General features: G+C 41.5%; 1 protein-coding gene across 1 annotated transcript in view; it reads right to left on the bottom strand.

The window, feature by feature from the left end:
- The window catches only part of STX8 (syntaxin 8), a 75,450-nt gene that overhangs the window by 16,404 nt on the left and 41,513 nt on the right, over nucleotides 1-17,533 (bottom strand). The window contains exon 7 of the mRNA XM_081848775.1: nucleotides 5,775-5,876. Coding sequence (XP_081704901.1) covers nucleotides 5,775-5,876 — 102 coding nt within the window. The remainder of the gene's footprint in view (nucleotides 1-5,774; nucleotides 5,877-17,533) is intronic.

Below are 17,533 nucleotides of genomic sequence, written 5' to 3'. Positions count from 1 at the left end.
CAGATATGAAATCAAAGAAGGAGGAGGGAAAGGAAAAGCAGCAACAGACTGGCTGGTTGGATATGCGAAATCTTTCAGGTGGAACAAGGTATGTTAACCAAGGTATCTTTAACCGAGAAAAAGCACCCTGGATGTCCTTTTCTTTTAGGAATGAAATACTATGAATCCTTATCATCTCTATTTTGGAGGCTGACGTGCACCTTAAGATTGCCCTTATAAGCGGGAAAGTCTTTATCCTGGACCTTTCCACCATCCTTCTACTATCTGCACCCTATTTTTCTGCTGCCTAGCATCTGCTTTTGAAATACCCATCTTTCTAGTGAAGGGAATTAAAGAGCTTCAAGAAAACGCATGCAGAATCAGGAAAGCGGGCCACATATGATTTTCACCCAGCTCCCACAAAACAAAACAAACTAAGTCATGATCTCAACAGAACCTCAGCACGATAGCCAATTGTATTTTTTTCTCTGTTTTTAAAGGAAAATTAAACAACCACCTAAAATCACAGGGAAGCCTCCACCGACTTGCAGGATGTGCTATAAAATAAACAGCAGGCGTCAAATTCTGATTATCACATTTCTGCACTTTTTCCAGAAATATCAAGCAGTGATTTAACTCCTGGACACGTATCCTTGGAAACCAAACTATAAGCAGCTGCCCCTGGATGTTCACACAATGCCAGGTTTCCCCTCTTTGTATTCAAATATAACTAATTACTTGGCCTTTGAAATGATAGATGGTTGAGGGGGCGTCCCGGGGACGCACCCCAGCCCTCCAATGGCAGAGCCAGATTGCCGGGTCTAGCAACAGCTGCTCCAAATCCCCCATGAGGTGAGAGCAGGCACCAGAGAGGCTCTATTTGAACAGCTGCATATGCAAATGTAATTAACTAGGTGTTGCTGGCCTCTTCCGCTCACCCAGCCTGCATAGGCATGCTAGACCCCCCTTACCCATTGCTTTAAGGTGAAAGGCTGGGGGGGGGGGGACACACAACAGCATTTTCTCACTAGACATGCCAAATCCTCTTCTGAGTTTCAAGAAAGAGTAAATAACAGGGATATAATTATGAGTATCAGATCCAAACTGCCTACCAGAGTAGCTCACAATCCTGCGTCTTATCACTCTAAATTTTTAGATTTCTGCTCTTGGAAGCCTAACGAGACAAAATATTAACTAAGCTCGGGGTTTATTTTTCTTTGGGGAGACTGTGGGAGTTGGAAGGATTTTACTGTCCAGACTATTTCTTTCTGAATGCTTTCACCATGGACTTCTGCCAAGTGACAAAGAGGTTGCTCAGTGATTAAAGCATTGGGATAGAATTCCAGAGATACAGGTTTAATGATAGCCATGCCATGGGGCTGTTTGGGTGACCTTGGCAAGTCAAGCAACTTATCCTTTACTCCACTTCACCAGAGGAGAATGGGAAAAGGAGAGAGCGCATCTGATGGTGGTGGGAGGCGAGCATATTAGGATCTGTGATGCTCTTGACAAGATATAAAGAAGAAAAATATATGTATGAAACGATGCTGTCTTGTGAGCGTCCACTGCTGCTTAGAGTCTTGAACTCTGCAAATCATAGCATGCTGGGCACAATTATCTGAGCTTCTGATTAACATGCCACAGCAGTTGAAGTCGTCAAAAAGCACAAACATTTTGACAGGCATAAGGGGATGATATATGAGCGCAGCAGTCCCAGCGTCTGAATCTGAAATAAATGACAGCTCAGCAGTTACAGGGCCCCATTGCAGCCAAAGGCCACTGTTGGCCACCATCCAGACAAGTTATCTCTATGTCTCAGGGCCAAATTAGACTGATCTTAACTCCATGAATGAAATTAATGCACATTTTTATTATGTAAATAGCAGCTGAAATAAGAACCCACCTCCCATCTTACAAAAAGTAGTTATTATGTTTTTATGCCCCTTCTCCAAACTTGGTCCATTGCTCTGCTATCAGTATGAGGTGTCACACACACTTCATGGCATAAGATCTGCCAACATCACAAACCAAATGGTAGTAACATCGTGGAAAGTGATTCCAAATACCCAGATAGCTGGGCTTAGGGAACATGAAAAGGAGCAAAGAGAAAAATGGAACAGCTCATAAACCAGGGAAAAAAGTTGTTTCAGGGAAATCATCTTTTGGTTCAGACCCAAGGCAATTGTCCGTGCAGTTATTGGAAAGAACGCTGGCACAATCTTCTGGCAAACCGGCCACAGGAAAGGCTGACTTCATGTCACACTGAACTAAGCTCCCCGCAATACTAAAAATAAAGCGGATGGAACTTTCACTCGTCAGAATATATATACTTTGCATCAGCTGAACAAACCTGATTACTTGCAGCCCTGAATTTATCAAGCCAATTGACTTTCTGAGAAAAATAGCCAAAGAATGTGGGTACTGCACCAGAATGATGAATAAGGTGAGAGCTGGGGGCATACTCCTACTTTCTAGGGACATTCTTTTAGGATGTCATCCACATTTTAAAAACCCCGCAGATTTATTTAAAGTTTGCAGCAAAGTCTGAGGAACACCGTAAAAAAATAATATTCCTGTGAGAAGTTAATACAGCGCAGCGCATACCGATTTAGGTGATAGAAATTAAAGCCATGATTTTTGTTCTCCCCTAAAGACACCATAAAAACTAAAAGCAAAGAGACATCTCGCTGCGATGCCACCTTGTGGAACAGAAGAAAATGGGAGGTTTTAATACAACCCATTCCTATATCTTACCATTCATATGCATTTCTAGTGAGCTGGAAGAACTGGTGGGGAAAGAGGGGAAAGCGTGGAGGATAGACTAAGTCATCTTTAATTGTCTTTGGAAATATCAGATGAAATATACCTTTGTTCTCTGACTCTTAGCATTTCATAGAGCCAGCTTGCTAGGTAAAATCGAAGATGGGGAAAAAGTATCACTAGCCTACACTATATGATTTCATGACTAGATACGGGTGCAAATCCCTGCTTTCAGATTCAGAACTCAACTACACAGCAATCTGTAGGGGTTTAATATCAAATGGCTGACTGCCACCAGGCCTAAGATGTTAATGCTAATAATGCTAGCACAAACTGTATGCTTCTGAAGCTTCCCCCCGCCCCCGGTACCATGGTAAAGTTGCTAATAAATAACAACGACAACATTTATAGCAACATCTAAAGCCAGGAGATTTTCCATCATCATCCCCTCCTCCCCGCAGAGCCATCATGAACCACCACTATCTTAACCAAGTATATTATGTTTATTAAATATTAATTTCCATTTACTGTCCGTGGCATTGAAGTCTTTTCTGCCAGACAGAAGGAGGGAAACAAATACTTCTAACAAACACAGGAGTATTCTTTCTAAGTGCAGTTGAAGAGTCTAACTTGATGGCCTTCCTTCTTTTTTGCTTAAGTCATTTAAGAGACATTCAGTATTAAGACATTCAGTAAATTAAGTGCACTGTGAACACAAAACTCAACAATAAAGATCAAGGATTCCCCTGTCCCACACAATTGGTTTTACATCTAAGTCTTTTGAAATTTAACACATGCAGTTATCTGAAACATCAAGGAATCGTAGAAAAGTATTCAGTTGTGTATGGTTAATTGTTTGTCATCTCCGGACTTCCACGCCCCCAAACTGGCTGACAAATCAATATCAGTACTTTTGTATGCTGATGATGCGATACTCCTATCTCGAACAAGAATAGGCTTAAATAGGCTCATAGGTGAATTTTCAGCATACTGCAGGAGAGAGCAACTGGTAATAAACTATCAGAAAACCAAAATTATGGTTTTTGCAAGGAAACACAGACAGTACAGCTGGAGGATGGATAACCAGACAATTGAACAGGTTAAAGCCTTCAAATATCTGGGTATCGTTTTCCAGTCGACCGGGTCCTGGGATGTCCATCAAAAATGTGCCAAAGAAAAAGCAGCTCAAAGTATTAAGATGCTGTCCCGCTTCTTTTATACGAAGGGGGGCAGATACATCCCAGCAGCCTTTGAAGTTTTTCAAGCAAAACCTCTGGCGCAGTTACTGTATGGGGCACAAATCTGGACGGGGAACCACTGCTCCAGTCTTGAAACTGTTCAGTCTAAATTCCTAAGGCAGATATTCGGCGTCCCCTCCTGTGTTCCAAACGCAGCATTACGACTCGAGGCCTGCCTTCCATCTGTAGAAACTCAGACCTGGCAAAGAACATTTAACTATTGGCTTCGTCTTAATCTAAATCCACCTGGTCTACTGCCTCTAGTAATGCAAGACCCTTACAAAAGCAAGTGGTTCAAAACTGTGCATCAAAAACTTCTTACATGCGGTCTGCATTCACAGTCCCTACTATCAATGGGCCTCATTAAAGCAAAGAGTCTAATAGGCCAGCGCCTGAAAGACATTGAACGGCAAAACAACCTGACTATCTTAAAGAAACTGTGCCCATGGTATACCTACTTTCCCCCTTCTCATTTTGATTCTCCAGCTTCATATTTGTTTAAATTAACCATCCCAAAATACAGACGTGCCTTTACATTGGCTAGATGGGATGTTCTCCCTTCTGCCGTACTCGAAGGTCGCTACCAAAAGACTCCATTTGAAAAACGACTCTGCCCATGTGGAGATGGTAACACGGAAACAATGTCCCACGTCCTCCTATCCTGCCCCCTTTACAAAGACCTAAGGAATGAGATTATTACTCCACTCATTCTCGCCAACCCCGGCCGTTCACCAGATATCACACTGTATTTCCTCTTATCTGATACGGATAGTCAGATAACAGAGAAGGTCGCGAGGTACATCGAGAGAGCTATGAAATTGAGGGCCACCATCTGAGTGACAGACTTGTTCATCTGACGGACATCCTTTTGCTTGTTCTTTTCTCCCTTTTATCCTTATTTCTATTTTTAATTCTTGTATAGCTGTGGCCTGTTGGCTTTGCTAATAAAGTTTTGATTTGATTTGATTTGATATTCAGTTGTGTTTTATCAGCCCGACCAGTGTTTCATACTGTTTTGCACTAAATCAGGGTTTCCCAATTTGGGTCCCCAGCTGTTTTTGCGCTACAATTCCCATCATCCCAGTGGTCAGGGATGATGGGAACTGTAGTGTAAAAACAGCTTGGGGCCCAAGTTTGGGAAACCCTGCACTAAACCAACGTATTATATGGAAACGAAATGGTGCTAAATATCCTATACCTATCATGTGCCAAGAAAATAAAGATTTAAAATTATGTACACACGTGGCTTAACTGGCAACATACAGTTTATTACAGGCATAGGCAAACTCCGGCCCTCCAGATGTTTGGGACTATAATTCCCATCATCCCTAGCTAACACAACCAGTGGTCAGGGATGATGGGAATTGTAGTCCCAAACATCTGGCGGGCCGGAGTTTACCTATGCCTGGTTTATTATGTTTGACAATATGGAAAGTGCAATAGTAGAAACACAAATTGCAACATTGGTGGCCTTCACATAAGAGAACTCTCTGCTTTGTAGGGTATCTGTAGGCACAGACATTTTACCAAATGGAATCACTTCTACAAATAACTCCCCTTCTCTATATGAGGATACTAATTTTACTCCTCTTCTATCATGTCTTCTTTTCTCTCCTCACTCTCTCAAAAGCAGTAGCTGCTTAAACCGTGCTTAATTAACTGCCATTAACCATTACAAGATGACAGTAAAAAATTATTTAGACTGCTTCAGGCCAATAATTAGAAGCTACAAAATGGCAGCTATTTTTTAAAAAAAATTATTTAAAAAGTAGACTTTTAAGTCAAACCATATCTTACCACAAGAAGATGATTTTCTGTCCACTGTCATTACACGCTTGGTTTGGTTGCGCAGCTTGTTGTCGGTATTTTCTACTAAATTGGTGATATCGTCGATGATTTCTATTAAAAAAGAGATATCATTATATAGTATTAATATCCAGGTTTTCCACCATCACACCCAAACAAATGCAATGTTATCACTTTATGGCACCCTTCCAGCAACCAAGAGCTCTGCAGCTTTGATCTAACTTATTGGCATGGCAGCCCTCTGAGGAAGGTTAGACAGATGGCTGTTTTAAATGTGACAGAAGCCAAGCAGAAGCCACCCAAAAGCATCACGGTAGGTGTAGCCCATGTAGATGCTGCACTTAGCTAGCATAACAGATTAAGAACGTGCAGACACATCTGGTTAGTAGTTAGAACAAAATGCTTTATAAATTTAGACCAGAAGAAGGGTGAAAATTTTATCTGGGCTGTTTGGAGTGGCTGCACAGAACCTCCACTTTTGCAATGGGCAAGGATCACCCCAAAGCTACCTGCAAATGACCAGAGATTAGAAACTGGCCCCACACATTCAGCCCTCATGCTACTTGCACTGCACTCTATTGCCCCACAGATTTTGTCCAAACCTGCAAATGGAAAATATTTGCACCTTTGCATATTGGTATAAATACAATTTCTAAGGCTCAGTTATAACTGAGAATAAAAACTGAAGCATGATCCTGTTTAAACAGCTTCCTTATAGAATATCTCTCTTACAGTTGTGCTTCTTCTCACCAATATTCCATTTTTCAGCACAAATAATGACATCATGACTATAAGCAAGCGCTAACTGCACTTTGGCATTTAAAAAAACATTACTTGCTTATTTGTTTCCAGCTGAGATTCAAGGTGCAGGTATTGATATATGTGAATAGCAAACTCCACTCTCCAAATCTGGATTCACATGTATTCCCCCAAAATGGGGGGTGCAGGGGAGTGGGAGAGACTGAGCATGTTCAGTGGACACAGAATGCTGGCTGACTGCTGAAGGAAGGCAGGGGGCAGAATGGAACATTGTAGGGAAGAGGGATAAAGTGAAATGAGAGGGGAAAGAAGGAACAGCTGCCTGGCACTCCACACTTAGCACAGGTCCCACTTGCACTGAGAAGCATAAGAACATAAAAATATGTATAGAAAGAGGTTAACATTCCAGTTTCTTCAGAGATGGCATATCCAGGTGAAGAGATCATAGATAACGGCAGAGAAAAGCATCTCCTAAGGATGCTATACATCCACTGAAAACTCATCAGGTTCACAAGGGTGACGCTGTATAAAACAGCTCCTTACAGAATGGTTGGTTTCCATCACAGACCTCACAATGGATTCAGAGTGAAAAAACAAGGAAAATTATTAAGCAGTACAAAAACTAGCAAGCTGCCAACATCCGAGTGAAGTTTCAACATGTTGTCTTCCAGTTGCAAGCCTCTTGCTCTTGGATATTAGGTCAACATTTTAGTAAATTCAATCCCGTCTTCACATATACAGTCAGTGTGGCAGGGGTGAGGCCAACTGACAGGTGGTAGGTTATGAAGTAATTTATGAGAAAAAGCTTCTACTAGTACGTTTGCTCAGTTTGGACGATGAAAATTCAAAACTGATGACTTTCACAAGTTACCCAACCACATTAAAGTAGTTTTTAAAACAAAAAATAGTGTCACTGTCTTTGAATTATGTTTTTCTGGCTTTTGGAGCACAAAACAGAAAACTGTTTCCAGAAAGAACAACTGCCAAGTGTATAAATTGACCATGCCCCACTTTGAGTCCATTTACATTCAATAAAAAAGGGGAATTGTACAGCATTTTCTTGAGCAACCACAGTACTTTCAAGGCCTCATTGCTTAAACCACTCCTGTAGTTTGTACATTATAAACACTTCAATTTATAAACAGTTACATCTATGGGAATGGTTTACATTTGGAATACCAACCTCTCTGCTCTGAAAACCATACAAATGATATTGTACAGTGGTACCTCGGGTTACATACGCTTCAGGTTACATACGCTTCAGGTTACATACGCTTCAGGTTACACACTCCGCTAACCCAGAAATATTACCTCAGGTTAAGAACTTTGCTTCAGGATGAGAACAGAAATCGTGCTCCGGCGGCGCGACAGCAGCGGGAGGCCCCATTAGCTAAAGTGGTGCTTCAGGTTAAGAACAGTTTCAGGTTAAGAACGGACCTCTGGAATGAATTAAGTACTTAACCCCAGGTAGCACTGTACTTTATTGTATTTCAGTAGCCAAGAGTGTGAGCTGTGAGTCGCCTGCTAACCTCATCCACAAATTCACTAGATAGTCTTGGGCAAGCTAGAATTCTTCTTGGTGTTAAGCCCTACCATCAGTAATAGAGAGGGGAAATACTGCTGTACCTTACAGGGGTGTAGCAAGGATTGCTGAGATTATGTGAAGTGTACTGAATTCCTGAAGTGTCCATCTATACTATACATTGTATAGGAAAGCTCTCATTCATGGCAAGGTGCCACTGAGGTTTCCAGGTAGACCAAGCCTGGAAGTCCCTAATCTTTATGAGCCCAAAATATGCAGTCTGTGTGAGGCACCGATCAGGAACCCAGGACATTACAAAATGTTAAGAAAAAGGAAAATAAACAGCCTTCCCTTCCATCACTCTTCTTTAACATGAATTCACCAGGAAAGAATTTGGAGGGGGAAATGGGTAGAGAGGGAAAGAGAACTCTGTGAAATTCAGGGCAGATGGGCAATGAAGAAGGAAAACTGGAAACTGCTCAGCTTAAGAAAATAACATTTTTTTCGTAGGAAGTAAAATGCTCCTTCTCTCCACCCCCACGGGAGAAGGAAGATTTACTTGGTTACATCCCATCCTGAATCAGAGTTTCTGTCTGTGTGCTACTCAGGTGTGCCCTCTCCCAAGAGGCTTGCGAGTTTTTATACTTCTGAACCACACACAGAGTCCCAAGCATGGCGGGATTCCTATAGCACTCAGAAGAAAAGCAGGCTGCTTGCCATATAACCTCCTCGTATTTGTACTAATTGATTTTCTGATTTATCTAAAATATGTAAAAGCCTTACTTGGATTTGGCAGCTGCCTTAAAGAACAGGCTTCACAGTTCCTGCCCACTGAGTAAGCCAAATACAAACTGCACTTGCAAAATGCAGAGGGGAATGGATTTAGCAGCAGCGCTGGGTACAATCGCATCTTAGCTACAGATTAATAAGACTATAGGAGAGAAGGATTTCCTTTATTTCAGTTCAGCCTTTCTTCCATGTGTGAGGTTCCAAGCCAGGCTCTCATTCAGACTTGATGATGTTACAACGTGACGCACCGCTGCCACTGCCCATCAGGTGCCACGGCTTCTGCCTTACCTCTTGCACTCTGGCGTCATGGTGGGGACTGGACCAGGGTGTGCACCATGGTGGGGACTGGACCAGGGTCTTGTGGCAGAGGCAGAAGCCCAGGTCCAGTGGCTGTGCAAGAGTGAAAGAGGTAAGACAATTGGTGGTCGCACCCGGTGTGCAGTGGCAGCAGTGCATGGTGGCAGCTGCGGAGGAGGCAGAGGCGGAGGCTGGGCACCCACGGGCACACATAACTAACATTTCGTGGGAGCCCAGGCACCCGAAGAGATGGCACCTATGATTTAAGTGCAGGCAAACACACATTGTTCCAAAGGGAAGGAATGATAGTGGACAAAGGCAGGGCATGGCACTGCCCTCAGCACTAGACATAACAAGTAACAGAGGCAAAGAATGCCACTGCTCCCATCTTCTTCTTCTACTGCTGCTGCCACCTCCTGCAGGTAAAAGTTATTGCCCCAGAACCTCAGAAACCACCCTTTGACATAACATGGGGGGCTGAAATTAGTCACTCTTCTGAAGTTCTGTATGGAGGAGGAGGACCAAGTTCAACATGACCTTCCACCATCTGGCTGGCATGCTGTATCAGGGTTGGGTGAGCCTCTCATTGCTTCTGCAGAACCCTTTAATTTTTCTCCAGCTGGAGATGGCAGCAGCTGTGGAGGAACAGCTGCATCTAGGTCCCGCATATGATTTGCTGGTATGCATATTGAGCTGCAGGAGGTGGCAGCAGCAGTAGAAGAAGATGGGCCCTGGTGACAAGCAGGTACATAGTAGCAAGTCTGGTGAGGATCTAGGATATTCTTGTTTGAGAAAACTGTCACAGATTTCCTTCCTCTCACCAGTAACGTTAGCCAGTTCTAATGGACTGATTTGATTTTTGCTGTGTGGCTAAAGTGCATTATTCTCATTATTAGAAACTGCCTCTATTTCATGAAGAAGGGACTATAAATTATAAAAAGAAATGACTAAATGGCCTGGAAGAGAAAGATGCCATCTGTGATGGAAAATGATGGAAAGAAAATATTTAAAAAAGCAAGTCAGGCAGTTAGAGATGTGAATCTGCACAGAGGGAGGCAAGACTGAGGGAGAGCTACCTGAGAGACAAAAAGATCACATGAGACAAGCAGAGAGTATGTATAGAGGCAGGTGTGGGAAACCTTTGGCCATCCACATATTGTTTGACCAAATCTCCCTTCAGTTTTGACCATGCTGGCTGGAGGGCTGTTGGGCATTGTAGTTCAGCAGGTTCCCCATCCTAATAATAGACAAATTACAGGTCTGGGTGATGTGGATTGAGAAACAGATGAGCATGTGAAAGCGATTAAGACGACATTAGTACCAGGGGTTCATTGTACTAGTATAGTGGCAAGAGAACAACACCCCACACCTGCCATTTTGGTTATGATGGAGTACACAAATAAATTGGCTGGCAAACCAATGAGTGACAATGCAGCCAGCCTCTGCATGGATGGCTGGAATCAGGATGCCTGGAAGCCTCCCAGTAGCTTCCTTGTTCAAATCCCTTATATTTATTCTGGAGGTACACAGTGTAAATCCCAGCTTCTCCAAATAGATCTATATCAACAGAGTAACGTATATCTGTAAAATATACACCACAAAATTAGTCATGGGACATGGCAAATATATGTATACTGGAACCGGGTTGAAGAAAAACATCTCAAAACCTGAAGCCCAGAACATTTCATATCATACCAAGAACATTATAGTATGACAAAGCTTAATCTGGAGGCAACCCAGTCTCCATAGCCACTGCCACCATCCAAGGGAGCACCTTAGAGTGAAATGCCAAGGAAATGAATCACGCAAAACACCAGGCTACACACTTCAAAACAACGCAACACTATGCTCAATAGAAGAAAGCAAACATTGTGTATCATGCCAGTGATGAAAAAGATTGTGGCCAATGTGCACATGCGAAGCAGAGCGCTTTAATACTGAGCACCAAATGGAATCTAAAGCCCAAAGAAAAATCTAAAACCCAAAGCAAATGAAAGCCATAAATTCTCATCTATGCCGAAATAATGAGAAAGTTTCATAAATGTCTGAGAGGAAGCAACCTATAAGCAGCCCTTTACACAAGAGCTAGTCTCAAATAATAACAAACTGAAGCAAGTTATGCTGATATAAACTTTGCTTTCCTCAGCAAATGCTTAGAGGCAATTGTCTTGACATCATGAGAACGACCTTGATAGATTAGGCCAAAGGCCCACCTGGCCCAGCATCCAACATGAGTGCAACAGCTCTCTCCCCCATTGTGATTCCCAGCAACTGGTATTCAAAGGCATACTGTCTCGGACAGTGGAGGTAGAACATTTGGTAATGGCTAAGTTTCCTCTTTCCAAGTCAATTGTGTGTGTTAGGTTTTCTTGGCAACTGTCCATTTACATATATATTGAATTTGATAGCACTGTGGTCTCTATTCCCAGTCTGCTCAACAACATTTAATCATGAACCAGATCCCAAGAACTGCTTAAGATTAAGCCCAGGGTTGTTGCCCTTCTGGTAGCCTCCGTGATTCTAGGGCACAGTCATTTAGGGTATCTTGAAATTTTATCTTTTCTTCATGACTGGAGCACATATGAACTCAGTCTGTGTGAGGGTAATTGAAGTCACCTGTTACTACAACATTTCCTCTTTTGAATGTCTCCTTGATTTCATTCTCCATCTGACTATTTACTAAATTTAGTAACTAAAAAAATGTTTGTGGAAAGGGGGTTATTCATTTGTTTTTGTTCTTGTTTCCATTATGTATTTTGTGTTCTCCTTTTGTATTTTTATGTTGTGAACCACCCTAGGATTTTCCGTATACAAATCTACAAATGAATGAATGAATGAATATCGCCCTGAACATTTTGTTCAACTACATCTCAGCTAAAGTATCCATGACAGATGGCCATCCAACCTCTGCTTAAAAACCTCCACCTCCCATCAACCCTAGCTAGTATAGTCAATGGTCAGGTGTGATGGGAACTGAAGTACAGTAACATATCGAAGGCCATAGGTTCTCTACCCTGAAACTAAAGAAATTATTTATATCTGCAAAATTATTCCGGAGAATGAAGAAAGAATAACTACGCACCATCAGTTACAGCAATAATGATCACTTAGAATGAGTACTTGGTGGAAAGAGTAGTGGGGCAAGAACTGAGCTCAGAATCCATGAATATTAACTGGAGCCCTTGCTCCCCAACATGCACCAGGGATTTTCTTTTCCAGCTGCTTATTTTGTTTTATTCAAACAAAACACACAAGCATTAATTTTAGTTGTATTTAATTGAATAATTTCCCAGGAGAATAGTTCAGGAGAGTTTTAGAGCAGCTTGTTTCCAAAACCCATTACTGACTGGCATATACCACAGCATCTGCGTGCCAACCAAAATAGGATGCTTTAATGTTACTGGAACTACTTTCGTTCCAGATGTGTTGAGAACTCCTGGTGATATAATGCAGGCAATAGCTGTATTTACACAAGGTAGTATTTTGAGTATCCTTTTCCAGTTATCTTGGGTAAGATAACAGACCCCTTAATTGGAAGCATTTGAATATAAAGCGAGGTCACTTGTTTCTCCCCCTCATTCTTAAAGTTTTCCTTGCTTTGCTGTTCATTAAAATTGAATGTGAGGCAGACCAACAGTTAGCAAAGCAACAGATCATAAAAACATGAACATCTGCAATCTGAAAGACCTTAACAAGAAACATTGCATGGGCCACTCCAACTCATGGGGGCAAAATGTTGTGGTCGTGTCACCTTATGTAACTCCTCAAAGCAAATGAGCCAAATTAGACATCTCTGCACATTTTTTTTTAAAAAAATGCAAATAGGAAAGGCTAGTTGATAATGATCACAATTTGTATTGGGAGGGAACTCCCCCCCCCCCCCAGCTGTCACCCTGGATCCAATGGAGAATTGCTTTCCAATGCAAATAGCAGCTTCAGCAAAATGGTTATCATGAATGCAGTGGAGGAATAGGTTAAATTTCACATCCTTGCCTTCCATGATCCCGAAAATATACAGGAAGCCCCCCTCAGGTGATATTTTAATTTCTAAAATGTACATATTAAATGAAAAGATGCATGCAATGTTACATCTAGTTTGGCCCTTAGATGTTCAACAGAAGCAGAATTAGGACTGCAGTGGTGCAGTTTTGGTACTTGATTAGGGTTTAGGGTAAAACAGGAAATGACTTGACCAAAGTGGCTTTCCAACATGCTAGGTCAGGTCACATTCCCTTCTAGGCAACCTTCAGGGGGGCATATGCCAATGCTGGGCAGGACCAGAAACCAAAGTGAACAGAACAATAAATGTCAAGCTTGCCTTTGTACAATAGACTATTTTTTTATGCACATTCCTCTCTATTCCCATCCAGGCAAGCAAGCTGCATTATCAGGAATATGTTCTAATCTAGTCAGACATACATACTTGAGGAGGATGCAAAGCAGGGCCAGTGAAGGGTGTGGCAGGGGTAATATACCTAAGAGGAGTGGTGAATATAAGCACTGCCTATGTTGTTACACAGAAGGTTTTACATTAAGGAAGAGGCTTGGAAAGAGATGGGGAAGCCGGATAGGAGTTGCATGAAATTCAAAGGCTGCCTCCTTAAAGGACCTTAGTGGTTTTTAGCACACAAATACATTCTGTGACTGGCAGAGTTGAAAGCAATTACCCTCTCAAGATCTAACTAGATGGGGCTTTAAGCACATGATGTAAGAAGGTGCTTGGACTGGTCACATCTTGTCTACAAAAAAGCAAAAAGTAGTGGAAGATGTTGCACGGGATGAGGGCTAACAATTTGGGGCATTCTCCTGCTGATAACTTCCTTCTCCCCAACTGTTATTTCCCCACATTTTTAGAAGTTATGGGTAAGAGCATTTTCAGAGGGTATTGTTTTTGGCAGGAAAACAGCATGGGAGAAGAAGTAAGCCATCTTCCCACCACTTCATGGCCCTGATAAGGACCTTTTTGCAAACAGAGAGGCATGGCTAGTCTGAGCACAGTTTAAAACCATGTGTTTAAAGTCATGGCCAGTTTGAGCCTCAATAATTTGTTTATGGGCAGCAGCCATCATCCTGGTGCCATTCTCCTTCCAGCTGAAAAGTTAAACTGAACCACTGGCCTGAGTACTGTCAGTCTCTGGTTCCTGCCATCTATTTCAAGCAATTGTACACATTTATAATGAAGCTGCAGCCTGTTTTCTTTCCAGCTCTGTGTGCATCGTTTCTCCGTTCCACTCTGTTCCCACTGTGGGCACACAAATCAAAACACAGACAAATACAAACAGCAGCTGCAACAAAAGTAATTTAATCTAGTTTAAGCTAAAGAATCAAAGGGAATTAGCTGCTCCAATCCTTTTTCCATCCCAAATGGGATGTGGATACCTTAACTTTGACTGCATTCTATTCTAAGCAACACTTACCCCAAACTGGTACATGAAGTCATTTTGATGAAAAACAAAATCAAAATATGATTAATTCTAATGCTAGTTTGAAGCCAGTTTGAAAACATGAATAACATCTGCCAACAGGTAAGAAATGACAACGGATCTTCTGATACTTCCTAGTTTTGCATAACTGTCCTGTCTATGTCCTCAAGACCTATAATTTCCCTCCTGCTGTAGTGTATGAATCTAAACCACAGGTGTGTTTGCATTGTGCAAAACTCTGGGCTTTGGACCTGGAATAAAATTAGCACCTAATATCAATATATTCTGTCCATATTTCCTACACTGGACAGAATATATGCATATTACATCCCAATGAAGAACTACTGGACCCTGGTAAGTAGGGAACAGAGATGTACATGTAATCCTTTAGTCACTGGGCCATTAAATCTATGTTGAAATGATACTGTCTCCTGCTGGATAGTCCTTCATGAACTATGAAACAAGGTGGCCCCAAAGCCAATACACACATAAACTTCAATGGGCAACAAGAGATTCAGCCCAATAAATCCCCACTGCCGTTCTGAGCTGCTGGCCTGTTTGGCAATATATCACCAGTGAAAGGACCATTAGAAAACACTCACTGGTCAGCAAGACACAGATGTGAACTCCTCTGTTTGACCTGCTTGGCACTGAGTGATGAAAGCTATGCACTGATTGATAACTCACAAAAGGCAGGAATCCTGCTGCAATACAAAGACCTTGCCACATGGGAGTACAGTGATAGCATCTCAAACACCTTGCAAGCAGTTTACTTTAACTAGATCAAAGTAAACACCATTAGTTGCAGAACCAAGAGCTTTAAGTCACTGATCAGAGCGCTCATACTATTCTTCCCTGCAAGAAAAGTCACTGTGACAATTATGTGTGCTTGAAGATAAACCAAACTTAAATACCTCCACTTTCAGAAGAGTCTAAGATTCTGGAAATGCCTGAATTACAAAGGTGAAGACAAGTAAGAATAAACCTGGAATTCCTGAAAAATTAGAGGGGAACTAATTTTCTTTTTTTAAAAAAATAATCCAGACTTAAACAAGCACTGGGATATCTATATATAAAAATGGATAGGACCTCATTTGATACCTCAACTGAAGGACATACCCAAAATGCCACTGAACACACAGAAAGCTGAAATTTAATGCTCACATATTCCAAAACACCCTGACTGTTAGTAAAGTTAGAAAGGAAGTTCATACATCTCCCCCTCAAAACTTGGGGATATGAAGTCTGGGGATATGAAGTCTGTCTCAACCGTGGGCAGCATGCCAGCCCAGCTCCTAAAGCAATGACTGACACTGGAATCAACCTCTTTCTGGGGGAGGGGAATTTTTTTTAGTGAGAGCAGGAAAGCAAATCTGAAAATGGGGCAAGCTGTATGCACCTTTGGGGAAACTTTCCCTTTCACATGCTTTAACAATCCTCAGACTGATAGGGGACTATACTAGTCCTAGTATATATCTAAAGGGATTAACTGCTTAATATTCAGGTAACCAGATGCTAGATTAAAACTCCTATCGAGTGTGTTTATTCTTACTTATAATATCTGTTTTCCTCTCCTATTTGCTACAAAATGGAAACATGGACAGTTTAAAGAGTTTAAAAGCTTTAGGAGGTGGTTGGGCCCCGAAATTCATTCTATGACACCGATCATGACATGACTATTGAAGGTCTCTCCTTTATTTGGGAAGCCATCTAATTATCTGTGCTCTGGCACTATGTAGTCCAATTTTGCTCCCTGGTATACTGAGGAGCTGCTGCTGCAGAAACAGATGGGCAAGGCCTGAACAGTATGTGGCATAAATCTCACTACTTCATCTTCAGGAGTGTCAGTAGTAGTTTCCCAAGTTGGTGAGGCTCATTTGATAACAACAAGAAAGAGAGAACATTGTGGGGTACTCTACCAACAGAAATTCAGCAGGCACCTTCTGTTTCAACTTTTAAATGCCTGCTGAAAACTTTTCTATTCTGCGAAGCCTATGCAGGCGATGAAGAACACATCTTCCCACAATAGTTAATTCAAGTCTGATTTTAACTTCCATATGGTTTTAACTGTACGGTTTTATGTGTTATTGTTGTTAACCGCTTTTAAAAAAAAAAAAAACGAAATAGTGATATATAAATATTATTATAAATAAACAAACTACATATGATGATACTATAACATTCTCATTTAAGTTTACACATTAGCCATAGGACTCTAGTTAACTTTATTTTTTATAGTTCAGCACTTGGTGCTCAGCAATATGTTTTCCCTTTTAAAAGTGAACCATCACATCTGAAAGGAAACAGGAAATAAGTTTAGGACTTCAAGTGACATTTTGAGCCTTCAAAGAAAAGGGGGGGAAATCACACATACCTAATTTAATCCTTCATTTTCTTTTTTTAAGGAAAGGTCTGACATCTGGACTGACAATCTGCATTCCAAAGTTTCGGCCCATCACAAATTGAAACAGCTGAGTTATAAATCTTTAGGAAGAGGGTGATTGGTCATGGAAAACAGCAAACGTGCACTTAAAAACAAGTGTAGTTTGGAAAGAAGATAAAACTCACAGTACAGCTAGCTTTCCCTGGGACAACTTCTCCAAAGGACTTGCGCAGATAAATCTTGCTCTTGAAAATAAATCCTGCACCTGACATCAGTAACGCTACATCTGATCTCACGGTAGCTTGTTTCTTTCTTGTTTTTAATTTGCAACAGGTTTATAATAAGAATGAAGCTCGGGACCTCTACATCTGGTTGCTGAATGAATGCCACATATATTCCTCCTCATTCCCACTCTCATATAATATATACATTGCTGATTTCTCAAGAGCCCTTTCACATATTATTTTTACAGCAAGGAAAAACTGATATTTGGCATGCAGTCTTGATAAAGCTGAGTACTCATCTCCCACGAGCAACCCAGGGCTCCAGACTGCTTGTGCCACAAGCTTGAGAACAG

This window comes from Podarcis erhardii (genome assembly GCF_964252035.2).
Source record: "Podarcis erhardii genome assembly, chromosome: 2".
In the NCBI taxonomy this organism is placed as follows: domain Eukaryota; kingdom Metazoa; phylum Chordata; class Lepidosauria; order Squamata; family Lacertidae; genus Podarcis; species Podarcis erhardii.
The sequence above is the reverse complement of the archived record's forward strand: the minus strand, read 5'-3'. Positions and strand labels throughout refer to the sequence as shown.